We start from the raw sequence: 26,941 nt of genomic DNA, 5'->3' as shown, positions 1-26,941 counted from the left end.
TCCTACCATCAGCTAGGTGTAGCCCTCTACATCTCTTCCCATAGGTCTCAAAAAGGATTTTACACAATATGGGCTCCAAATCATCCAGCTGTATTGATTTCAAGGACAGACTGTGAGCAGAACATACAGAATCACAGAATGGCCCAGGTTGGAAGGGACCTCAAGGATGATGAGTCTCCAACCCCCTGCTGCAGGCAGGGCTCCAACCTCCACATTTAATACCAGACCAGGCTGCCAAGGGCCCCATCCAACCTGGTCTTGAACACCTCTCTGGGCAGCCTGTTCCAGCACCTTACCACTCTTTCTGTAAAGAACTTCCCCCTGACATCCAACCACAATCTTCCCTCCTTCAACTTCAAACCATTTCCCCCCATCCTGCTGTTATGTACCCTTTAAAACGTTGGCTGCTTTTTTATAGGCTTCCTTTAGGTACTGAAAGGCTGCAATTAGGTCACAGTTGCTTCTTGTCACCCCACCTCAAGCAGCCTCAAGGAAGCCTGATAGTTCTCTAGAAATTTGCAAAAGACAACAACTGCACAACATTTCATTTCGTGGGCAGTAATCACACTGTTATTGGGCTCAGATGATAAAGTGGATACAGATGTTCGTTAGCAACAAAAGCATGTGTAAACAAGGAGCCAATCCAAGAAGCTGCTAGCAACTGAAAAGTCCAAGGCTGACCATCACATGTTGCCAAGTCACAAACATCTATCTTTAGACCAAAAAAGAAATCTGCCCTCTCTACTATCTATAGGAGTCCCATTGGATTGATTTCATCCTACACACCCTTAAAGTGCAAAGGCCATTTTGTACATAATATATTTAAGCTTCAGTGCCTTTAAATGCAGAAGAGGCCTGCAGATTTCTAGTCAACAAGGATTTGCTCCTAGAAATCTTTCCATACCAACAGTCTCCCTGCCACACCTTTTCTCAAAATGCACCATTGGCTGCAAGGCAGAATCTCAAAGTCTGGTTTTGCAGATCTTATTTCTGGGGGCAAGAAAAAGTAATAAGAAAGGCTCTTCCTAGGGCCTTTTCCAGGGGGTAATTTCTCTCCCAGTTTCCCAGTGGAAGCAGAAAACACAAAGAAGAGCAACTGTGGGGAGCCTCAGCTCCTCCAGCTTGTCATGTCAAACATCCCATGCTCTATCCTCGTCCTCTGGAAGGAATCATTCACATGCAGATTAGCCAAAAGGATTAGCATGCAACCAGATTATCCCCACAGACAGCTCAATCAACTCATAAAACATCACCTTTATGCATTTCCTGCCTTTTAACCCCTAGGTTTCCGGATTCCTGGTACTCACACCTTTAAGCACCGCCATATTTTAGGAACACTCAACAGATGAGAGGATATGTTGGAGGCTGGTCTGGCACTTGATCCATTTCTCCTCGGCCACAAGATGTCAGTGTTGCTGAATGTTATTATTCTCACCTGCAAAGTGTCTCTGTGTGTCACTGAAGGTGGCTGTCAACACTGGGCTTTACTCAGGATAATGAAACCACCAAGAAGTAAGAAACAAAGACCACAAAAATCTTCAGATTTGCTATTAACAAGGAAAACTTGAACTATACAGTTACTGTGGTTACTTCTCCTAAAGTAATGTGAGAATCCTTATGTCTATTCACAGGTCCCAAAGCAACTCATGACAAAGTAGAGCTTGGCAGATGGCCCTTGCTTACCAATGTCACTTTGGATGGAGCATCCAGAGATGACACTGGAGCTGTTTGAGCAGGAAGCAATTAGTCCATCCAGCCACAGACGAGGCTGTCCGGGAATTCAGACTCTACCAGCTATCATGTTGAATGATAAATGAAAGCAAAGAACATGCTAATGGACTACCTATCTCCCCTTTTTCACTTTCTGTTCATAAGGCTTTGGCAGCAAACTCAGCCAATGTAGCTCCACTGTGGAGATCTGTCTGTGCCCAGCCTCATTTCCCCTTTCCATCAATTCTTCAACAGCACCAGTTTATGTTTCTGCAGAGGTAAAACTACAAACCAGATTAGTAAACGTTCTGTTTTTCAAACACGCTTTCCTCTTCCCAAGCCTTCCCAAAAAGGCCAAGGTCAGGCAGAGGGGGAACTTTTGAACCGATATTGTTGTGGACTCAACATATTGTGAAACTGCACCTCGGATTTCCTCTGCAGACTCAGTGACCCGCCTGATGATTATTTTTCTGCTTCCCTCTCGGTTGCAGGAGATTTGCTTTGCCAGGCGCTGCCTTGACTTCCACTTCTAAGTATAGCAAACACCAGTACTATTAGCATGAGAATTCCTGTTTACATTATTTGCTTCCATTCATGTACTCTGAGCTTGTTTACTTTCATAACCACAGGAAGCAGGAATTTGGTGGGAGTAGAGACAGGACTGTTCAGCTTGAAGAAAAGAGATGAATAGAGATAGATGGATTAATATACACTCACAGTTATAAAAATATACAATGGAAACATGGTTATTTGTGTTGGGAAGTTAAGTAGACAGTTTAACTCATTTGATCCATCTATAACTTCTTTTTAAAAAAATGAGTACGTCACCTAGTATCAAATAGAATTATTTCAATTGAAGGGAACGTATTTTAGAGACCTCATTGCAGCCTTCCAGTAGTTGAAGGAAGCTTATAAAAAGGAAGGGGAGCAACTTTTTGCACAGTGTGATAGTGATAGGACAAGGGGGAATGGCTTTAAGTCAAAAGAGGGGAAATTTAGCTTAGAAGTTAGGAAAGAATTCTATACTCTGAAGGTGGTCAGGCACTGGCACAGGCTGCCCAGAGAGCTGTGGTTGCCCCATTCCTGAAGGTGCTCAAAGTGGTGTTGGATGGGCCCTGGGCAGTCTGAGCTGGTGGGGTGCACCCAGCCCATGGTAGGGGGTGGGAGCAGGTGGCCTTCAAGGTTCCTTCTAACCTAAATTATTCTGTGATTCTATGATTCTATATTGAGGAAGGCAAAAAGATTTTACTTAATTCTTACAGCCTATCCCCAGCTGCCTTCCATGCCCCTTCACTTCTCCCAAAAACACAATCCGTCATTGAAAAATACTGCAAAGTAACAACAATAAACCTCAGGGAAAGTCCTTCCCCAGTTCCAAACCTTCACTTGTGCTGAACTCCCAAGATAGGAAAATCCATTCCTGGTTTAATAAAAATTGTTCTACATAAAGTTAACTTCTGACGTCTCCTCCCTGTTCCATTAATCAGTCTGGTTGCAGGGACCATAAATTCCTATTTTTATCTCCACCCCGTCTTTGCATTGTGTTGAAGGCGCCGTCTTCTCTGCCCAGCCCGAGTTTCTGTTTGCTGGCCTCATCCTGCCTTCCTCACCAGCACCAGCAGGCACCAGCGTGCCAACATTCACAGGTCTGCAGCAGCTGGCACGCCTGGCTGCTGTGCACACGCACAGGCTGACTCCACTCTGCTTGCACAGTGACCATTTGTCTGCACTTTCCAGCTGCCTGGAAATCTGGTAGATTAATGCCCAAAGTGGTAGAGTTGGCAGGAGCGCAGTGGAGAGATTCTCAGAAAAGCCTGACAGTTCTGTTGAAGTAGCTTGCCATATTAAAAAGTTGCCTTTTCCAGGGTCATCTCAGGATGAGGATGACGGTGATTTTTTTTCCTGGGGTCCTACTCACTTAAGGATGTTTTCATGCAAATTCTGAAGTTTCCATGCTATTTACCAAAGCTACGTAGGCTAGCTGAGACAAACTACAAACCCTTGGGGAAAAGGATGTTAGTTTTTAATCCATTCCTGGAAAAGTTAAAGAGGTGGCTGAAGCAGGGTTACTTGATCCAGCTCATACGTACGTCGCTAACTTAACTAAATAAGTTATTATGCTTCAAATAACTAGAGCAGCTGAAGAGGTAAAGGTTGGGATGGAATGGGAAAAGATGTCATCAGCCCAAAATTAATAGAGACAGGGATGGAAACACTAGACTTAGAAACCAGAGACAAAGAAGAATATCTAATTTCAGGTACTGCAGAGTAAGGGTGAAACAGCCTCATTAATGTGTGCTTCGGCAGAAGTCAGCTCTGGCACCAGAGCCCTGCCCTGAGGGTATGGCTTTTTCACCTGTATTTTTGCTTTTCTTCCCCTCTGACAAGATGGAGGTTCCACTAGCAGGAGGTAGGGCAAAGAATAATCCCATGGTATTTTTTTAAATTTTTTTAATTATTATTAATTTTAATTATTTTTTGAGTGGGGACTTAAGGAAAGGAAAAATGTAGTTCTGATTTTAAATGATAAAAGGGCAAACTTCAGCTGTATTACTTAATTCAGTTTCACATGCAATAACCTTTCAAATGGTGCTTGAAAGTCAAGTCAAATTTCAATATAAATGATATTGCCAGGTTAACATTAATGTATGAGACACTGCCCTTTATGTTTCACTATCACCCCTTTGGATGTGTTGAGCAGTAATTTTAATAGAATCATAAAAATCTTCAATTTCCTCTGTAGATTTAACCAATGCCAAGAGCAGTAAAAGAGTTATGCCTCTGTCTCGTATGTAAGGTCTGTGATTATTTCAGCATCTCAGTTTTGCAGGCCTTTTATCCATAAATCCTAAACCTTTGCCAGAAATGCCTTCACAATAAGGACAGTTCAAGCTGTTTGTCCTTACTTGTTTCCTCGAAGATGCTAGAGCTGGAAGCTATAAGTTGAAAACAACAGGGAGGGATGGAAAGATCCTGATGCCAATGTGCTTTATTATTTGACTTCTGTGAATATTCAGTTCTGTGAATTAAACAAGGGCACTGGAAAGTTATTTAAATATGTATCAGATACTGATACATGGTTGGATTTTAAATGTGAGAAATTGAAAACCCTCAAAGTGATTTCATGAAAAACAGTCAAATGACAGAAAACAGTTGGAAGAGCAAAGATGCAATCTCAGCTTAAAACACAGTCTATCAACAACTGTCAGTTGCCCAGAACTTCCCAGCTTCCCCATATCCCAGACTGTACACTCAGGAGCTACCTGCATTTTTCTGCAGTAAACTTCTTCATGCTTTCATTGATTTGAAAGAGGAATCATTTGTTCTGACTGAGTGCCTTCAGAAATTATAAGTGTTGTACAAAGGAATATAGATCATAGAATGGCAAGGATCATCAAGTTCCAATCTCCCTGCCACAGGCAGGGCCACCAACCTCCAGATGTGGCACCAGACCAAGCTGCCCAGGGCCCCATCCAACCTGGTCTTGAACACCTCCACAGATGGAGCATCCACAGCCTGCCTGGGCAGATGTGCCAGCACCTCACCACTCTGTCTGTGAAGAACCTCTGCCTGATACCCAATCTAAACATTCTCTCCTTGAGCTTAAAACCATTTCCCCTTGTCTCAAGGTAAGTTGAAGTTGATTCCCGTCCTTTTTATAATCTCCTTTTAAATACTGGAAGACCACAACGAGGTCTTCTTGTAGCCCTCAATTTCTATTTTTAAATTATTTCCATTTTTAAATTATTCTGCATTCAGGTTGTGGCCAAGATGTGACTGTTTGGAGAGGGATGATTTGATGAGCACTTCATAATCACCTATGTATTTTTAACAATGGTATCTGGGGAGGAAAGCTTCCAGCAAAAGCAGCTCTGCTGTTTCTTAGGAGAAGACAGATAGAATATAGCTCTGGCCATATAAAAATAATAATAATAATAAAATAAAATATCCTAGCCAACTCCAGAGCTTCTGGGTTTTGAAATATGAGGCATTATTTTGGGTATAGGACAATCAGTTTGCTGTTTTTAAGAATATGTACTCAAACGTGGCTAAAACAGCTACTTCATCTTACACAGGCTCAGTCTACTCATTAAGGTTTAAAAATGCAACTCATAGAATCATACAATCACAGAATGGTTTGGGTTGAAAGAAAATTTGAAGTCCATCCAGACCAACCCCCTGCCACAGGCTGGGTGCCCCCCAGCAGCTCAGGCTGCCCAGGGCCCCATCCAACCCAGCCTTGAGCACCTCCAGGGATGGGACACCCACAGCTCTCTGGGTAGCAATGCCATGGCCTTGCCACTCTCCGAGTCAAGAATTTTCTGAAAACCTTTGAAACTGTGGAAATGTAACTCCTGTCCTAGTTTGAAGGAACAGAAATGGAGTCTCAGACTCTTTTTCTGGCAAATACTGAGATACTGCCCTGAAAAGAAAAAGAAAAAGAAGAAGAAGAAGGAAAAGGAAAAGGAAAAGGGAAAGGGAAAGGGAAAGGGAAAGGGAAAGGGAAAGGGAAAGGGAAAGGGAAAGGGAAAGGGAAAGGGAAAGGAAAAGGAAAAGGAAAAGGAAAAGGAAAAGGAAAAGGAAAAGAAAAAAGAAAAAGAAAAAGAAAAAGAAAAAAGGGTTTATTGGGCATTTAGCCATCTGTTTCACACGTTTCTGGGTGCAAGCCTTTCACAGATGACCACTGGTAAGTCATCCTATTTTTTCACATGCCTTATTTCAGACACCAGCTGTACGATTCCCATGGATCTTTGCTATGAACACATAAAACACCATAAAATACTAAAGGCTTTGAAATAGAGGATCATCATCATCTTATCTTGGTGCCTTTTTGACACAGAACTGTCTGACTCCATTCAGTATCTTTACGATAGATCTAATAATGACTTTTTACAAGGCCACTGTGAACAGAAATTGAGCAGTTTGGAGGGATTGTTAAGATACTGTAGCAATGAAAAGGACAGTTACTAAACAAAGCCAGAGGCCGCGATTAATCACGGAACTGAAATACCTGTGATCACATCATCTGAGAGAGTTCAGCATGAAGCAAAAAAAAAATCACCATCAAACTGAGATTTCAAGAAAACCTTTAATTATGGGACTTCCTAACTTTAAGTACTTGATTTACCCTTAATCTTCACGCACTGCAGGACTTTTCAGTGTGCTCGTATATTAGCCACGCAACACATACTCTCCAAATTTACAGCATTCTGATCTAAAACAGCCTCAAAATCTGGAAACTATTGATCTATATCTATTGATCTACATGCCTAACTGTTGACTTCTTTTCTAATTATGGACTAATATTTTAATTTCTTAAGAATTCCCTTTAATGTTTTGCAAGGAAAGCATAGATTTTGTAGGAGATTTTGAAAGGACAAGAGGTAATGAATTTAAGGTGCACCAGGGGAGGTTCAGGTTGGATGTTAGGAAAATCTTTTTCTCCAAAAGAATGGTCGGGTGCTGGAACAGGCTGCCCAGGGAGGTGGTGGAATCACCATCCCTGCAGATTTTCAGGAAGAGGGTGGATGTCACACTCAGTGACATGGTCTACAGTAGTCACAGGCATGGGCTGATGGTTGGACTAGGAAATCTTAGAGGTCTTTCCAACCTTAATGATTCTATGATTCTGTGATACAACTGCACATGCTTACATAAAGATTAGCTACATCCACCTGTACCCCACCTCGTTTATTTAGTGGAAAATGTTCCAAGACTTTTCCACTTAAATATCAATAATCCTATGAGGATAACCTACAAAAACTATCTGGATCATTCTTTTTTTTTCAGATGCCACATGTATAATGTCAGTAGGACATACTGCTTTGGGCTCAGAAAATGTTGAATTGCGTTTCTGAAGCAGGGCCTGGTTAACACATCAGTTATGGTTATTTGCAAGTCACATTTCAATATCCAGCTTTTCAGGCTGTGTGTTTTTGTAGTTGTAACTTTCCACCTCCCCCGCACTGATTTAAGTGATGTTATTCTTGGCTAATAGTAATTGTGAGAAAATTGAATTCCATCTGTTTCCACCAAAAGCAGAAAATAGAATGTGAGAATCAATAGAAGACTGCACTTGTTATACATATTTGTCACAATCGGCAGCTTTGCTAAGGAAACATGTCCACAGGTATGATCTGCAAAATAAATAGCAAGTCCCAGCATCTGATCACCAGCTGGCTTATTTAAAGCCAAAGCCACTTTTGACAGCTACAGATCACGTACATTGCATGGCCCTTCCAGGCCTGTTCCACATGGAAGACATCTTTCACTGGACATGTGAGAATTTTAATACACATATAGATCTTTCTGTGCAATTATCAAAGTTTTGGCATTGTATTTGGTTGTTTCTCAATCTTACATGATCATTTTCTCTTACTCATACTGATTATTCAATATCCCTTGTAATTTCAAACGTAGTTGCTGTACATCATCACAGATGCCTATATGACTAATAGCAGCATCATTTCAGGTTTTCTCCCTAGCTAATGTTGTCAGAACTGAAATCTCTGTAACAGCTCTTGATGAATTCACTGTCGCAGCTGTCTCATTCATTGTCACAAGCAAATCATAAGGAGGCAAACAAACAGCATTTTAATAAGTCCTAGCAAGCCTGTGCTTCATGCATGGGCAGAGAACCACTCAGTCTTCAAGTTCATATTCCACACATCTAGCAGGGCATCCCAGTGTCATAGGGCATACCAGTGTGTTATCTGTGTGCTTTGGTTGAAATCATAAACTGGGTAGATCATTTCAAAAGTCCTTCAGCAAGAGCTGCTGGATTCCTTGTATAGTGTGATTAATGTGTGCTTTACCACAGTTTGCAACACCTTTGTCTAATTCTGTTAAAATGTCTGTGATACAGCATATTTTTGCAGATTGCACTGTGGCACAGTTAATTTCTTCTCAGTGTCAAGAAAACCCAGTTCAGTGATGGCAGCAGAGCATCTCCTCTAAGCACCATCTTCCTACCTTAGTGGACAGTGCAATAACTGCAGCCTGTCCCACCTCTAGTCCCCAGATAAAGCCTGATCTTGGAGCATAGCAAGGTAGGACCCATCCTTCCACCAAACCGTTTGCTCTGCAGCTTGTGATCTCCTTAGCAAGATATAAACCTCACCTTCAGTTTGGTGGCACACAGCAAAGCTGGGCTCACCTGCACCCACTACCACCAGGAGAAGAGCCAAGGCCACCCTCATTTCAAAAAGTTCACTTCAAAGAGTCTTAAATAAACTCATCATGAAATCCTTCTTGGGAGATCCCAACTGATCATAGAATCATGGAATCAAAAAGCATCTAGGTTGGAAAACCTTCAAGATCTCAATGTCCAACCTTCAACCTGAGCTACTGAGTCCCAGCACTAAACCATATATTTTGTGCTACATCCATACGTCTCTTAAATACCTCCAGGGACGGGGACCTCACCAGTTTCCTGGGCAGACTGTTTCAATTACTGAACACTCTCTCTGTGGGAAAGTTATCCTAATATCTAATAAAACCCTACTAATAAACTAAGCACAGTATTTGAGGTGCAGTCTCGCAGAAGGGGCTGGCCACACTATTTCTGATGCAGGCCAGGATGCTGTTGGCCTGAAGCCTAACAATTGCTTTGGCAGGTGCACAGCTCCTGAGTAACATGGTGAGAAGTGAAGACTTTGCCTGCCCAGACCTGAGAAAGGAGCCTGACCTTCCATTTCCAGCTAGTTTCTTTAACATCTGAGCACTCTGAAAATTCCATAATAAGGTAAAAGTGATGAGACTAGCCAGAAAAGTATGCCTTTCCTACTACAAGCTCCATATGATACACTTTTATCATATCAGCTGGCAGCAAGATGAAGTTCTTACATTGGTCTGTGCTATCTACTGGGAAAATAATAAGCCATATTTCCACAGTACAGTGAGAGATATAAGTAAATAATTTTTTCAACTCCTACTTTTCAAAATGTAGAGGTCTTGCAAATGTTTACACTTTCTAGTGCATTTCTAGCAGGAAACAGCTTAAAAATGAGGACAACGTGTGGCTCTAGTCAAGTTAAAATTATTGGGAAATGGAATACACTGGATAAGGAAAAGCCCATGAGTTAGATGCCAGTGATTGGATACTTTTAAGCTTGCTTGGGTTTCTTTTTTTAAAGAAAAAAACAAAAACAAAAACACCAAAAAACAAAAAAACAGTGAAATAAATCATATCTGAAAGGAAAATTACGCTCTCTTGTGCTAAAAGCATGAGTCAACTGAAGAGCTAAGATCTGAAGGTAAAAGCTGTGGCAGAGTCATATCCTGTATTAATCAAGCAGATAGATAGGGAGAGATGTACCGTACTGACCAGATAATCATCTGCTTCCTGTACACAAAGGCAAGATGTCCTAACCACATGTACTCTAGCACAGTCAGAAGCCTAAACCAAATCCCACAAAAAATATAGCCAATAAATAGCTTGAGAACAAGCTTCATTTCAAGCTGAACATGTGACCCCTACAGAAAGGTAAATTTCATAACAGGGCAAAAACAAAGCCACATCCGCTGCATATTAGGCACAGAAGAACTTAATACATATACATATATGGAGCTGAGTGCATGCACACAGATGCTGAACAGTGAGTTATACCCACAATAGAGGCATAGAGAGGAGATTTAGATTAGATGTCAGGTGGAAATTTTTCACTCAGAGGACAGTGAGGCCCTGGTGCAGGCTGCCTGGAGAAGATGTGGACACTCCATTCCTGGAGCAAGGTTGAATGGGGCCCTGGGCAGCCTGATCTGGTGCCTGATTTAGTGGTTGTCAACTGTGCTTACTGCAGCGGGGTTGGAATCATAGAATGTCCTGGGTTGGAAGAGAGTTCAAAGATCCAAGCTGATTTTTGGAGATCCTCGAGGAGGAAACCCCTCAAAGGAGGGAGACTCAATAAAAGGAAGAATAGGTTCTGCTTCTTTGTGCAGTTAAAGCTCAATTTTTACTTATTTATTTATTTATTTTTGTTTCAGCATCTTCTATTTCCATTTGCCTACATCCCCAGTCCAGTTTGAGGAGATATTTAGCCTTTCTTACTGCAGTCAGAAGTCCCTGGCATCCACTGCATCAAAGCTCTAGTGGGCTGATAGTCAGGTGTGTGTGACTGTCAGTGGGATGCTAGGATCATTCCCCTAGTAAGAAGAGACTTATGTCAACCTAAAAAAACCCCAAATTAGTCACTATATAAACAAATGAATATTTGTCTAGCTATCTATCAATCAAAAGATTAAATTATCTATATATGACTAATGACATACATGTAGATGACCCTGTTCATTTTAAGGGTGTTGGACAAGATGAACCTTAAAAGTCTAATAATGATTCTATGGTGGGGTGTGGTCACCACACTGGAGGAATGAGATGCCATCTAGAGGGATCTAGACAGGCTTGAGCAGTAGGCCAAGGAGAACCTCATGAGGTTCAACAAATTCAAGTGCAGGGTCTTGCACCTGGGTCAAGGTAACATCCACTACCAATACAAGCTGGGAATGAAAGGACTGAGTACAGCCCTACTGAAAAGGATCTGGGATTACTGGTGGGTGGGAAGCTGGACATGAGCTAGCAATGTGTCTTCACAGTCCAGAAAGCCAACAGTATCCCGGACTGCAACAGAAAATGCATGACCAGCAGGTCAAAGGAGGTGATCTTGTCCCTCTACTCTGGACTGGTAGGGCCTCACCTGGAGTACTGCATCTAAATGCGGGGTCTTCAGTACAGGAGAGATATAGACCTGTTGGAATGCATCCAGAGGAGGGCCACAAAAATGATCCAAGGGATGGAACACCTCTCCTATGAGGACAGACTGAGAGAGCTGGGGCTGTTCATCCTGGAGAAGAGAAGGCTCCAAAGAGACCTGGTAGCAGCCATCTAACTATCTAAAGGAGAACTACAGAAAAGAAGGGGATGGACTCTTTAGCAGGGTCTGTTCTGACAGGACAAGGGAAAATGTTTTCAAGCTCAAAGAGGTTAGATTTAGGTTGGATATAAGGAAAAGGTCTTTTACAGTGAGAGTGGTGAGGCACTGGCACAGGTTGCCCAGATATGTGGTGGATACCCCATCCATGGAGACTTTCAAGGTGAGGCTGGATCAGACCCTGGGCAACCTGATCCAGCTGTGATGTCCCTGTTCATTGCAGGGGAGTTGGACTAGATGACCTTAAAGTGTTCCTTCCAACTCTAAGGATTCTATGGTTCTATATATAATGATATTAAAAATGCTCCAAATTGGAGGTGTGCTTGTTCATAAGGTACTTCAAAACAATTTCTTTCTGGCACTTTGTAGCCTTGTGAAGATTAGCCCTGACTTGGCACCCATGATAGTATTGCTCAAGTCTCTCAAGCTGAATTAATTAAAAAGTCATGCTCCAGAAATTTTAATGATAAAAGTATTAACACTGCACCAAGCATCACAGTGGAAAGACTGATGGACCATACGGCTAAATTAAACAAAAGTGGAATAGATAAAGAAAAATGATCAAAAAGGTGGAATATTCCTAATTGCTATGGGAAAGACTTTTGGTTTAGAAAAGCAAGGGCTTGGCACTCAGCACCTTTTGAAAGCTTCATTAGACAGCTTGCACCCACAAACCATTTTCAGAAGTTCTGCCCACAACTTCAACAGCTGAACAGATGAACCGTGGTGAGAATCTCCCTGCACAAGAAGCTCTGCTTGCTCTGGGAAAGCACCTTTCAAAGTGCATTCTGCTGCTTCTGTCTTCTTCAGCACATGTAAGGGAAACCAATCAAAGCTAACACCAGTAACGAACTTCATATAAACATGATATCGACAACGTTCAGCTTATCTGTGAAAGTCCATGCTGCTCTGTGTGGGTGAGTGCCCTGAGCAAAGTATCTCTATCTTTGAGTAAATTCAGAAGTACAAAACTGCTTCCAGCTCGTTCTTGCAAGAGTATCTTAGCAAACAGCTTAGCCACAAAATATTTCCCTTATTGTGATATCTATCAACTGTGCAATTCACAGAAATCCCTGGATTTCAAGGGGGGAATGTAGCAGACAGCTTGTTAAATGCAAGTTACTGAAACGGGAAATTATATATATATTTTACTACCCCTCACCAATACAGTGTGCAACTGAATACACACACCATCAAGTTCACTGGAGGTATGGAAAAACTCACAGTTCTGGAGTTAATCATTAATACTGTGGGGTTACATGGAGGTACTTTTAAGATTGCCACAGCATGTGGGAAACTCCCATGTGCATTCCCTGCAGGTTTTTAAGAAATAGCCTTTTCTATTTGGCTCATATTCTTTTGTAATTGTTTACATAAATTGAATATGAAGTATCAAGGTCAGATATTTTCCAGAAAGCCAAGGAAAACTATTTGCTGCTCTGCTGCTTGAGAAAACACCAGAACAATTCCAGTATTAGCCAGTTTCCTTTTCTTCCTCTTGCTTCGTGTGGTACTACACTGCACAAAACAAAAAAACTCCACTCTCTTAAAAGACTGCAATCTGTCAGATGCAGAAATCCCAAACCAAGAGAGGTAGCAATAACTTTAACCTCACATACTCAAAGCAAAGCTATATGCCTTCATTTTATTTTCCAGATACCCAGCGCAAGCTGCAGTGTCAGCCCAGTTCCCAGCTCTGGGAAAAAATTACATAAATGTTGCTGAAGTCAATTATAATTGTTTGTTTTGAAGGGAGCCCTATCTCCCAGATAACGTTGCTGTTGGAGAGGATAGCCAACAACAACCCTGACACAAAGGGAGTCACATCATACTGGAGCCATCCCTTCCTCTCCCTCCCGGTTTCTCAAGGAAACTCTGGGTTTTCCCCTTGGTTATCTCAGTGGGAGTTCTGAATCTGACTAGTTGGGAAATCTATCTATTTTGACACACAAAACACTTACTGATTTCCTAGATGAATTATAATGTTAATGTCTTCTTGGCAAGATCTTTTTTTTTTTTTTCCCCCTAAATTAACAAAGGACCAAATTCCTAAAGTCAAACCTAAATTCCTAAAATCAATATCTCTGCTGATATATTTTCCCTGCATGAGAGATCATGATCATGCCTAATCCAAAGGGCTTTGGAAGTGTTAATGAGACGTATGTAACTGGTAAAGTCATCTAGCCCTTCAGCTGTTTTGGGAAGGGAAACCCATTTCCATCCTAACCCTTACATGGATTAGAAACCTACTGCAAGACACCATAACCTTGATCCCTAAGATGCATTTTGACATTGACTTCAATGGAGGTTTCAAGATTAAGGTAGCATAATATAAGCCAAAAATGTCTGATTTATTTCAGGCAGGGAAGATCCTTATGACCAACTCCCATAAGAACATGCCACAAATTCTGCATCGCAGTTAACTGAAGCTTAATCATAGCTGGCTCTCCTGACCTGCTCTCATGCACAGACATTTGCACTGCCTGAGATATTTCAGCTGACACGGGCAGTTGGAGGCCAGCACAGAGGAGTAGAAAGCATTTATAGCCAATATGTATTTTTAACATTTGCCTTTCACGTCCTCTTTCCCATATTTAAAATCTAGCACTCCTCAAGCTACCAGAGATTGGCAAAGATGTTGAAACTCCTCTAGTCCATACAGACTCATTCAGACATTAGATCCAAGATGGGACATTAAACAAAGGCTTTCAATAAAGGCTTCTGAAACTCTTTGCTGCCATGGATAATGCACCCCTTGCACAACAAATATTAGGATAAGAGAACACAGCCACAGAAATTGAGTCAGCCTAATTTAGACTAATGCTTTCAGGAAAGACACAGACCAATTAATTTGAGTCCAGAGGAAAAACAACAAAAATGAGGGAAGGTTTAAACCCCATATATCATAAGGAAAGATTAAAAGGATGGGATTTGTTTAGTCTAGGAAGAAGAAAGCTGTGAGGAATCCTGATAGCAATCTCCAAACAGATGGACTCGTAGCTGCAGAATAAAGGAAATAACCAACCCGTGTGCTCTCTGGGACCCTGACAAGAGGCGATGGTGTCACACCAGCAGCGAGAGGGACATAAGCAAGGCAGTAGGAAAGACATTTCTAATGTTAGGCAGAGATAAGACCTGAAAGCATTTCCTAGGGAGGTTGTGGGACCTCTGTCAGTGGAGGTTTTTGAAAACATGTGAGGCAAACATATGTCAGGAGTGGTTAGTGTGAAGCCGATCCTGTCTGAGTGAGGAGATGGACTGGGTGACCTCCTGAGAGCTCTCCCAGCCCTGTTTTCAATTATTCTGTTCTTCCTTTCTTAAGATGTGTGGAGCAGTGTGTAATTGCTTGTCACAACCCATTTACAAAAAGCAATTGTCTTACAAAACTCCAGCAAGATGCCCCAAGATGGCACAATAGAAGAAAACACTAAATCTTACCTCCTCGCTGTATATGGCTGCCTTGACATTTCCAAGTCCATTGTCCACTCCTCTTTTTCCTCTGGCTGTCACATGTTGGTTCCAATAGCTCTAAGAGCACACTTGGAAACTGGTAAAAAAAATAAGCCTCTGTCTCAATGAATAATTAACAACAAAACTCCAGATGTATTTAGAAATAGAAAATGTGGTTAACTAATGCTGTAATTGATGGTAAGACATGGAGAGGCACACAGACTACATATATCCTCCAGTCATGTACTGCTCACTAAGATAAGCAAATACACAAATGAATTCAGAAATTTGGTTTTGATGAGCCAAGAAACATCTCTGGAAAAAATATACATTTACTGCTCAAATATATACCCCTTCCAGCACAGTAATTCAGGTGCAAAACTGCAGGGATGTTTTTAAGGTTTTAGCTTCATTCTATTGGGAACCAAGTAGGTAAGAATCACTGCAGGGCTGAGCACAGATTTACATATCAAGTGTTTGCCTGAAGATCTTCCCCAGGCTTGGCTGGCCATGGCAGGGTGCAGCTAAGAACTCTAAGTCTTGTTGCCATCACAAGGACTCATGAGCATGCTTTATCAGACATTTTATGCAGGCTTGGAGCACTCGTAAAAGGTCAGAAAAACAAAAACAAACAAACAAAAAAAACAAACAAAGCACAACAAAAGCATTTTAGAATGTTTTTCATTACCTCCTCCTACCTAAAAACATTCCTTTGTTTTTGACAGGCTGTGATGCTTTCAGAAACGTGCACAGTCTGAAGCTCTTCTTATTGCAGGTTCACTTTTTTTTGTTGTTTGCTTTTTTTTTTTTCCTGAACATCATTTTTCAGAAATTCTGCTAGAAATTCAAAAAAAATTTGTTTACATGAGTAAGGTATAGTACAAAGCCTACTAAAACTATCAGAGACATCCATGCTGTCATTTGGGCTGACCATCTGAATAATGGCCCTTTTTGTTTCTCTTCTTCAGGGTTTTGATACTTCAAAACCCCATTTTTTTGGACATGTGATGAATCCAACAGACAGTATTCTCTCATTTATAAACTTTTGAAGATCAAAGACTGTTTCTTACCTTTGAAATTGTCCGCTTCAAAATTTACCTTCCAATTTTTTTTTTAACATCCTGGGTTTCTTTGCAACCTTTATAAGCTTCTATGCTTGACACACTTGAGCCCAGTTCCTACCTTTATCTTGTCACCAGATAAATGCAGCTGATGTCAGTCAGCAGTATGATGCCTCTTTTTGCTCAGTCACAAAAGTTGTTCCACTGGAAACCTGCAAAGCAAAAGCAGGAAAGAGGGAAAGGTTACAATAGGGTGCAGCACGCAATGTTCTTCAGCATCTTCTCTGTATGTTGTTTTGCATTTTCTCCTCTGTCAGAAGAGAGCTTTGAACTGTACCACAAAGTTTTCCAGAGAATCACATAATTATAGAATTACTTGGGTTGGAAGGGACCTCACAGATCATCCAGTTCCAACCCCCTGCTGTGGCAGGGTTGCCAACCACTAGATGAGGCACTGGATCAGGTTGCCCAGGGTCCCATCCAAGCTGGCCTTGAAAATCATCTTGATTTCAGGAGGGTGGAAACAAACAAGATGGAAACAGTTTTCCACATTGATTTTGACTCCAAATGAAAATCTTTTCTGAAATTCTGTCAGACCTGTTGCAGGATAACAGTTACTTGAGTGTATCTCTGGCCCAGCCCATCACAGTGGGACTCTTTTTCAGCCTGAGAGAGATCTTGCATGATGACAAAGCTTACATTTAGTCATCCATAACTTGAGGAAGCAGCCTGTGAAGCTCAGTGTGTTTCTTCTGTTTTAAGCAGACTGCTATTTAAACAATTTTATTTTTTAAATCACTATACATAAAGGATGATGGGAATATTTTAAAACAATGAAAGGATGTGTTTTGATGATAAGTCATCAGCTCTAGAGTCAAAAATGCTGCTATCCAATAATCCTAATTACAAGTAATAACTTCTTTCTCCTTGGGATGGTGCATTTCAATTCACTGCAGATTCATAGCAATTTAACAATATGCCTGACAGCAGGAACAAGAGAAGAGCCACGTCTATTTAGACAGCATAAAGCAGCACTTGCTTAACAACAGTGTTTTGTGGCTGATGGAACCACTGGGAGAACTCGGCAGGGCTGTTTTTTTTTAGGGGAAAGACAGATATAAGTAAATTCATTTGGGCATGACAAGCCGATTATGAATGCAACAGCAACACAATTATCTGCCTTCAAAAGACAATACGGAAGACGCGCTTCTTCCATCATGTGAATCCATTAAAAATAAATAAACAAACCAAGTGAAACAGGCCTGAGGGCTGCAGTGTTATCCCACCGAGAGAGATCGCTTCCAGAGACCTTCTGCAAGGGCAGGAGTCCCTCAGCTCGGCTGCGGAGGACACAGCCCCGATGGCAGGAGGAGCTCTTCTCTGAATAATTAGGCAACAAAACCAACTGTGAAAAGCTTTGGGAGCCCGAATCCCTCGTCCCCATCCTTCACAGTAAATAGAGGGTAAGGGATCATGTTCGAAAGAAAACAACCTTCCCCTCCACTTCAGAGAACGGCAAAGGGAATAAGAGAGCATCTGAATTCTTATGGCTCTCATGGCACAGTGCTGCAGCAATGCGTGCCTGGAGGATTACAGGGCAGTAATTACTCTCTGCAATAGTTTCTCTTTGTGTTGCTTTGCTTTGAGGATGCTGTACAGATTGCTCTTCTCCCAGGTCCCAGAGCAAATTACCTCCCGCAGCCTGCGAGTCATTCCATCAGGCAGTTCTGGGATGTCCTGCTACAGAGACCCAGCACTGAGGTCTTTGAGGAGCATGAGGACATGCTACCTGCAACCCTTGTGCACGTGTCAAGATGTTTTTGCAATTCATGAATACAGAACTGCATTAAAATAATAATAGTAATAACAACTGTAAAAAAAAAGAAGAAGAAAAAAAAAAGCTTTACTGTTTCTTCTCAGTCAGGGAAAGAGGAAGGGAGGAAATATCCTCACCTACACATCCAGGATCTCCACTTTTCCCTGTTACTCCAGTTCCACCACCTCCCTATCTTGCTCTCAACTAAGGAGCACCAGCTGTCGTTTCAACCAGGATCACAACCGTGACACCAGGCACTGCAAGCAAAATACCAGACCATTATGGAAGCAGATTTGACAATGTTTTTTGCTCCAGTTTCTCCCTTGAAATTAAAGTCTCATGTGTCAGCATCACGCTGTTGGAGCCAGAAGCCCTCTCCTCCTCCAGCCTGGATTCTTCTGCTCCAAGCTGACAGTGCGGCTCGTTGCCATCCTGCACGTGGTTCCCAACAGCAGTAGAGCTGAATGCTGGAAGACTGTTGTTGTTTTTTTCCTACCCTCAGTGCTAGACATCAAAGTGAATTCAATCCATAACTCAGAAGGTTCTTCCCACAGCTTCTTCTGGAAATATGACAGTTATAGAATTCCACTATTTCCTGTCGTGATTATTTCCTGTGATGACTTTGAAAGCACATTCAGAAAACACAGTTGGCTACATAATTTCTTTTATAAAACATGGAATAACCTTGTCTTTGGGGATGGGAGCACAGGGGTTTTTGAGGCAGGCTTTGGTCTAAGCAATAACAATATTTGAAAAAGAATCAAATTCTGCTTCCCACAGTATTTCATAGAATCACAGAACAGAATCATGGAATCATTAAGGTTGGAAGAAACCACTAAGATCATCTAGTCCAATCATCAACTCACTTCAATTTAGCCATACTTTCTTGGACTTTTTGCCATGAGGAAAGAGCACACAGGTGCCCCTACCATCGCACTTCCTTCCATGTAACACCAGTGATGTCTTACAAGAACCCCTCTTGAAACCAAAACAAAGATCTTCAAAGGGCAGCACAGGCACCACTCTTATAAATGGATAATAGTCCCTCCCTAGGAATGTAGTGAAAGCTTGCACAACTTTTTCAGATGCTTGACAAGACATCTTACTCTCGGAAGGCTGACATCAGAAAAGATGTGAGTAAAGGGATGTTTCTATGGCAGGCTTAGCCTGAGCTCTGCCCTACTCTTGTCCTCGCCCGTTTGACATAAAATATCTTTATACAAAGTCCTGCTGTGCCTCCAGCCCTTTCTGTCTGGTCTATTGAGGTGAGATGGATCCCAGGTTCTACTGGAGCACGAGCTGGAAACCAGAGTTCGACAAAAAAACTGCTGTCCTCAACTCTCAATTTTATTTTATTTTTAAAAACCACATTTTTATTGCCAAATGTGTTGAAACTTGGATAGGCCTAGCAAACTAAAAATATACAAAAATCATTCTGGTCAGTCACAGTACTTCATCTCCATGTTTTTGAAAAAAAAAAAAATCAGTAAAATATCAACATTTTATTTCTTTTTGCTTTTCATAAGGCATTTGGCAGCTTCAAAATATCACTTTTGAAATGTCAGTGTCTTTCTATCAGACCAATCTGCAAAGCTTATCCATTCCTGCCAGTACTTTTCACTTCAAATAATCAACATTTTCTGATGAAATAATATTTAAGTAAAAAAAAAACAACCAACACATTGTACAAAACATATCTCTGGTCAGTTCTGATAACCTTGCAGATCACACTGATCACTCTGCAGTGAGGATGTCAGCTGCAGTTCCTTCCTACAGTTCCTCAGTTGATGGACATCAACTGTACTTTCAGCCAGCTGAGAATGCTGGAAGATGACTTTGAGGCCCTTGCAGCCCTGATGAGTTCAAATAAAGTGCTCAATAAAATAAGCAAGCTAGTTATTTTTCACTTTTCTCTTCCACAATTTACAGAGCATAAAAAAAAGCTGGTTATTAAGATAGCAGCTTGAGAGATCAAGTGAAAACTTCTTTTATCATAAAGTTATAGAATTGATTGAGTTGGAAGGGACACTTAAAGGCCACCCAGTCCAACTCCCCTGCAGTGAGCAGGGACACCTACAGCTCCATGAGGTGCTCAGAGCCCCGTCCAGCCTGACCTTCAGTGTCTCCAAGGACTGGGCTTCTACACCTGTAGGCAACCCGTGCCAGTGCCTCACTATCCTTACTGTAAGAAACTTCTTCCTTACATCCAATCTAAATCTCCTCTCTCTCAGTTTGAAATCATCTCCCCTTGTCCTGTCACAACAGACCAATCATTTTTGAAACACATAGGCACTGGCAGGTATTAATCTTGGGTATTTTAACCGCCTTTCTGTTGAAAGACAAGGTTTTCTTAAAAAGAGTTTCTTCTGAAAAACAAGCTTTCATGTTCACCCTCCTGTACTCTCCACCTCACCCTGACCTGGACCTCAGGCAGCTCTGGCTCCCAGCCCATAGCATGTGGCTGAGCATGTTTCTGCTTTGGAGGGAGAGACATCCTCCTTGGCTGCTGCCAAAACTAAAAGCGGTTCCTGATACTAATTCAGGTTCTTGGAAGAGTGCATTATTCCCATTTGCAGCTGATTGTCAGGATGGAGATTCACGATGGAAAACGATTCCAAAAGCACACAAGAGGCACAGATGCGCAAATGTAGCAAGCCTATCTCTGGAAAAAATGCTGTTCTGACTCCAGACTATCCACAGACAGGAGATGACATCCTGAAAGCATCTTTACAAATGTTAACAGTGCAGGATAATCACTCAAGATGGATGGCAAACAGATCAGAAATCTGTACACCTGGAGAGCATCACCCAAGAGAGAATGCTCTACAGCACATGCACAGAGCACACACAGCGCATGGGCTCTCTGCACCTCCACCTTAAGCCTGACTATAAGTGTGTGTTTATCTTCAGGCATAAAGATTTTTAAAGTGCTTTCATTGGCTTGCACTGGGAGGTAGACGGCAGGATTAATAGCTGTTCTTCAAAGCTATAAACTGCATGGTGTGTTTTCTCAGACTTTGAGCCATGAGTTACTACTGTAATTAAATCCAGAAGGAGAGGCCATAATAACATTCTGACTTGATTTCCACTGGCAGAGCATTGATTAAGAGAGCTACATAATAAATGAGAGGCATTTCGGAATCGCTCTGTTGATGTTATCTGTAATTTTTTTATAATTAGAAAAGCCTAAAGAAAATTGTATATTATAATTACATGCATTATTAATCCTACTCTGTTGTAATATGAATTCATCTATGATTACAGGTTGCAGCAAGCTTTTGGTAATTTTTTTTAAGAGGTCCAGTGATTTGGCTTACAAAGCCCCTGTAAACAACAGATAAATTGGATCATATTATTTAAAACTAATGCAAAACCAGAGAAAGTTCAAGTTGATAACTTGGAAATCCAAAAAGAAAGAAAGAGTTTAGGGGTAGTCATTTTCCTGTTTAAAATCTGTGGCTCAATTAAGAGAGCATACAAAATAGCTGTTTTTATGCAGTCCTTCACACAGAAGTCTTAAAAAATTGAATCTGAAAGGAGTTTAGCAGGATATTTAATGATTAAAATAACAATTTGTTCTTCATTCGGCTGCTTCAGAGGAACCCTGAGCACAAGGGTAACTGAATAAAGTTGCACTTTCCTATCCTATGTGACAATGTACTGTAAAATATATAATTTCAACTCTCTCCACTTAGATAGGGAAAGAATTAAGAGAAGGTACATGGAGATTCTTAATTTAGTGAGAAAAGTGACTGCAACATACATGAAGACCTGTATTTCCAGAGAAAGCAGAAGCTCTCCAAAGTCAGGCTAGTTAGGACACCCTCTCCATCATATTAATAACCTGTTACCCTTACAAGTAGCCCTCTTGGATTCAGATGGATTGAGTTTTCCTATGAGTCTGTAGATGGTTCACCATTTGGACCAAAAGTTATTTTCTTCAGTTCTGATTTACTACTAATTTATTTTGTTTGACATTACAGATAAGGCCCTAGAACCCCAATTCTTTTTGCAATTGTATATGCCAAAAATTTTAGAGAGATGGTTGAAAGTTCAGTTTTGGAAACATTAGAAGTGTTGTAATGTGAAAATTAAATGTTAAGGAATAACTACACTGCACCTTTCTTCAGCTCTTTGCTATTCACAGTTCAATTACAGGTCCAAAACCAACAGGACAGGTGGTAAGGTGCACTGAAAGCCCATTAAGCACTTGAGGGTTAGAACAGCATCTCCAGGGCTCCATGTGCTCACAGCAGACAGCAGGTACATCTCACAAAGTATTTCAGATTAATATTTTTGATGGATATTTGGGTGAACTTAGCCATATCTGCTAATGCCTGTTTCACACATTAATTACTTCAGTGGAGAACTCAGCATTCAAGTGAAACAAGACATTTTTTCCAAATAGTAAAGCCACAGGAAAGTCCTTTGTCACCCTCATGAATATAGACATAACAGAAACCATTTGTAGTTAGCCACAGACCTTTTCTGAAACATCAGTGATGATAATATGAAGCTGCCAAAGCACAGAAACGGGAAGTAGAAGCACAAAAGAGGCAATTCTCTCATTTCTGACCCACAATGTCAGTAATCACCCAACCTTAACGAGAACAGCCATTGTGCAGAAAGGATCCCAGGATCACTGCTTTTGAGAACTGAAATCCACGTGCCAAGACCACCTACACCACAGGACCACCCGTCACCATCCCTTGCCAGCCAGAACCATACAACTTTCATTTGGCTCACGGAAATAAGGTTACATTAATGCCTGGTAAAGACCATTTGGAGAATTGTTAAAAGGAGGGTCTGAACACGTTCCAGTCAGTGAATGTTGATTCTGGCAGACACAAACTGAGTCATGCCTCGTCCCACACTGAGCTCTGCACTGTGGTCTGGGGCTCGCTCCAGATGGTTACAGATGCTTCTGAATGGGGACCAGCTGGTTAATGTTTTCTTGCCTTGGTTACATGCAAGATAAAACCATTTGCGTCATGGTTACTTTTGACAGAAAGTGGTTTAGGCTTAATAAACGGTATTTTTTAGCTGGAAACAAAAGGGTTATTCTGGCAGGTTATGGAAATGTTTTGCAAGTTTGCCTATGATTTAAAAGGTTGATACAATCTTGACTTAACTCTCTTCAGAGAGCTGAAAATGCCTCAAGTGGTGCTGTCACATTAAATGCATTCATTGTCTTGTTCACTTCTTAGCTGCATTTTGCCATAACACATGCTGACTGGCAACCAGCTTTGATTTCAATACTTCTGGAGAGACTCCAACCTAAAAAAGAATTAGTCACCATCTGAATTTTGTCCTCATCATTTTTTCATGGCATTTGGTGATGTTTACCTCAAAGAACAGATTCTTCTAGCCCAAACTGTTGTAGGCAAGAGATTTTTTGTCTTTATTTTTTCTAATTTGTGATAGCTAAAAGGACTGACGAAGGAACATGTTGAAAAAAGTCTTCTTGGCCCTACTGCCCAGAATTAGAACAGAGCAGAGGTTCACCTAGATGAAACAACACTGATTAGACAGGGAAGTGGTAATATATCTGATCTTACTTTAGAAGATTCCATAGCAGATCTCATATCCAGAATATACTTGACTTTTGTCTTTATTATAAAGAACAGATATCTTCTGCCAGGGAAGGCCTTCAGTTTTTCCCTCTGTTCTGGGAAGAATTTACTTTTGTCTGATCTGTCAGGTCCCACTTTATCAAACCTCCCTTATATGGGATTCCCATCCAATAATTCTGAAGCATGGAGTACTTTATGGATTGACTGGATTAACCAGTCAGATTTTCTTTCTTAATTCATGCTACTATTTAAAAAGTATTAATTACTTAATAATCATTTTAAAGGTTAAATATTAATATTTTCCTTGCTTATCCACAAACAGAACAGGTTTTTCATGCACTAGAATACTTCTTACACCCCTTTGACAAGGATGTCAAGACACACAGCATACGCGAGATTCTATTTTTTTTCTGTTCATCCTTGGTGAATCTAGATTTGCATATCTGAACACTGAGACTTATAAAAACAGGTTTGTTATGAGCACGGAGAACAGAAACCACAATAATATATAGATAATTTCAATAAGAAGAAAAGATTTCTTCTGAAATGTCATCATTGACTACAGCATAAAAATAACCAGACTATTTTACTCATGTTAAGAAACATTTTTTACTGGTACTCTAAAGTATGGGAGTGCAATATAAACTGTGTACATATTCTTTTCCCACTAACTGTTTATTATTTAAAAAAAAAATCTTTATCTACTAGAGTAATTTGATTCCTTGTGCCAACATCTCTACAAAATGATTGACTCTACTAGTAGATGCATTTCCCCTTTATGGAAATCTGTATCACTTACTGCTCTGGGAATAAGACTGATTGGGAGATTCAGGACCATCTTGTACAGCACCCCAGCAATTATTGCTGGAACAAGAACTCATTTTATACAAAGCTGTATTTATCCTTAGTTTGAAATGACACTGCTCCAAATTATCCGTGTGACTCTATAGAGACTATGTTCATGCAGTTAACTTATTAACACTGCAGTCTCCAGATGGGCAAAGACAGGTCACATGTTTTATACATTTAATGAAGAGTTAAATACTGCGGCCCCTTTAAATTTTATCTAAATATCTTCTAACAGAGCTAAGAGGTCACTGTGATCTCTGTTAGTGCACTTACCAATTCTGTACTGCCTTTGACAGCAACCCATGGGTTGGTTTGTCTTTAAAGGCGCTGCCATACTTGCTGAATATAGTTTGCCATATTATTTATCCTCTGACTTTGAATAAACTGCTTAATGTTTAAACTTGGAGAGGAGAGGAGAGGAGAGGAGAGGAGAGGAGAGGAGAGGAGAGGAGAGGAGAGGAGAGGAGAGGAGAGGAGAGGAGAGGAGAGGAGAGGAGAGGAGAGGAGAGGAGAGGAGAGGAGAGGAGAGGAGAGGAGAGGAGAGGAGAGGAGAGGAAATAGTGGAGGGTGGTTGGATGGGGAGGAGGAAAGAAGGAAGGAGAAAGAGAAAAGGAGAGAAGGAGAGAGAGAGAGAAGAGAGAAGAAAGAAACATTTACTAAAGATAGAACAGAATAAGGATATTAAAAGAGGGACCATCTACAGATGTTGGGATTTTTATTCCTGGGGGTACAAATCTGCTATCTAGAGAGCTTCCCAATTCCCACAGCAAATTACTACACCAACGAAGCACTGCCATGCAGGAAGGAACTGTGTCTGTAAGCAGATTGTTGTATCATTCAAGGCCAACACCAGTTGAGCTGTGTTCTCAGATGGTGCTCCATTGCCTTAATTAAGCCTTTTTGCAAAAGCAAACACACAGAATTTAAGCTCATCATTTGCTATAGCAGCCTATGTTGCTCCAGCATTGGTACAGTCTGTAAACATGCACGGGAAAATGCAACATAGCAAGATTCAGTGCTCAAAATCTGAGGACAAGTCAAATCAAACTAATCATCATCATTATAAACACGTGTCCTCTAACAGCTGGAACAAGTTTCCCAGTCATGTGGTGAATTCTGCCTCCTTCTTCACCCTAGTGAAGACAAACACTGCTCTGAAATCAAACAGCAGTGGAGAAAAGATGCACTGGGTGAGGGTCGATGGCCAGAGCTGTGATTTTTCATGATCTGATGATATGCTTTGGACCAAAACGCCATGGATCTAAATATTTTCAAGTGCCATGATTTTGATTAATTGGTCCTCTCCTGCTTTATGATGGCTTTCAGCAATTCACGGGACTCTTGCCTTTTATGTCTCCTAAGAGAAGGCTGCCGTTTCACAGAGAAAAATGCATGAGGCAATTTGCTTCTGTGTTATTAAAGCTTCTCTGCTTGTAGACGAATGCATACTCATATGTTGCCATGTTAACTGGAGTTATATGAAACATGGCCTCATTACTCATTAGAAGCTCCTGGAATAAAGAGATTACTTCAGCAGCTCAATACAAATTTTTTGGTACATCCCATCTGCATTGCTTTCTGACTCAAACAGTCCTATTGTGAATGTGAAGATCAGAGGGAAAGAAAATGGAAACTGGTGTCTTGTTTAACTTTCAGCCTGATGCCAATACTCTTCTTACTGGAAGACAGAATAATCAAGGACCCAAAGTAAATTAATTCTCTATTCAAACATTCCTATCAGAAATTATGTATGGCAGAGTTCCCTGAAAATCATCAGCATATGGAGAATTTCTTCGGAGATTTACAGCTCCCCAGGCTGTCTCCAAGAAAGACAACATATTTAGAGAAGAGGGTAGCAAGCGGGAGAGGTAGAGTGATTAACAGCATCATGTTGCCTTAACTGAAAATGTACATCCAAATCATGGCATTCTTGATCAGCTGGAGCCAAACCCTCCTGGAGCTGGGTCTGACAAGTGCCCTCCCCCCACTCATCTCCAGTATTTAATTGAACGTAAGTGAGAAGCAATAAACCAACTGAATTATGCTAAACACTCCCCTTTCAGGAAGCAGATAATGGCTTGGCCAGGAGAATTTCTCCCAGTAAATCACTTACATCTCCAGATTTGCACAGAGCCATCGAACAGTAACCCTGCCAGGAATGAAAGACACCTGTACTCGAAGGCAGTATGGGCTTATGTCATTTCTGAGAGATACTTGTCCAATGTATTCCTAAAGATCCTTCAGTCATGGGAACTTCACAACCTCTCCAATGAATCCATTCCAGTGCTTTATTGTCCTTACCCTTCCAAGAGGTTTCCTAACACCTGGTTTAAATTTCCCTTACATTAATTCAAGCACATCATTGTTTCTTCTAGCCACCACAAATACTCTTTGAAATGACTTTTTATGTACTGGAAAGCCTTGCTTCACTGTTTCTTTTCCACCACTATATAATCAAATATCCTTCCACTTTTGCTCATAGGTTTAAAAAAAAAAAAAGTCCACAACTGTTATTAAAAGAGAACAATGAATTCTGCCCCGACCATCCACAACTCT

The 26,941-nt window shown here is 41.0% G+C and overlaps 1 protein-coding gene across 6 annotated transcripts in view; it reads right to left on the bottom strand.

The window, feature by feature from the left end:
- LOC116225722 (uncharacterized) overlaps positions 1–26,941 on the bottom strand; it is a 105,612-nt gene that overhangs the window by 47,832 nt on the left and 30,839 nt on the right. For 5 of the 6 annotated variants that reach the window (XM_090139791.1, XM_090139789.1, XM_090139788.1 and 2 more), the window contains 3 exons: positions 16,269–16,359; positions 15,775–15,923; positions 15,075–15,183 (listed from right to left, as the gene is read on the bottom strand). In XM_090139791.1, coding sequence (XP_089995917.1) covers positions 15,075–15,115 — 41 coding nt within the window. In that variant the 5' untranslated portion in view covers positions 15,116–15,183; positions 15,775–15,923; positions 16,269–16,359. The remainder of the gene's footprint in view (positions 1–15,074; positions 15,184–15,774; positions 15,924–16,268; positions 16,360–26,941) is intronic. The other variant, XM_090139790.1, reaches the window with a different exon arrangement.

Source organism: Phasianus colchicus, chromosome 4, assembly GCF_987193195.1.
Source record: "Phasianus colchicus chromosome 4, bPhaCol1.hap1.1, whole genome shotgun sequence".
NCBI lineage: Eukaryota > Metazoa > Chordata > Aves > Galliformes > Phasianidae > Phasianus > Phasianus colchicus.
This window is presented reverse-complemented; position numbering and strand designations above follow the sequence as displayed.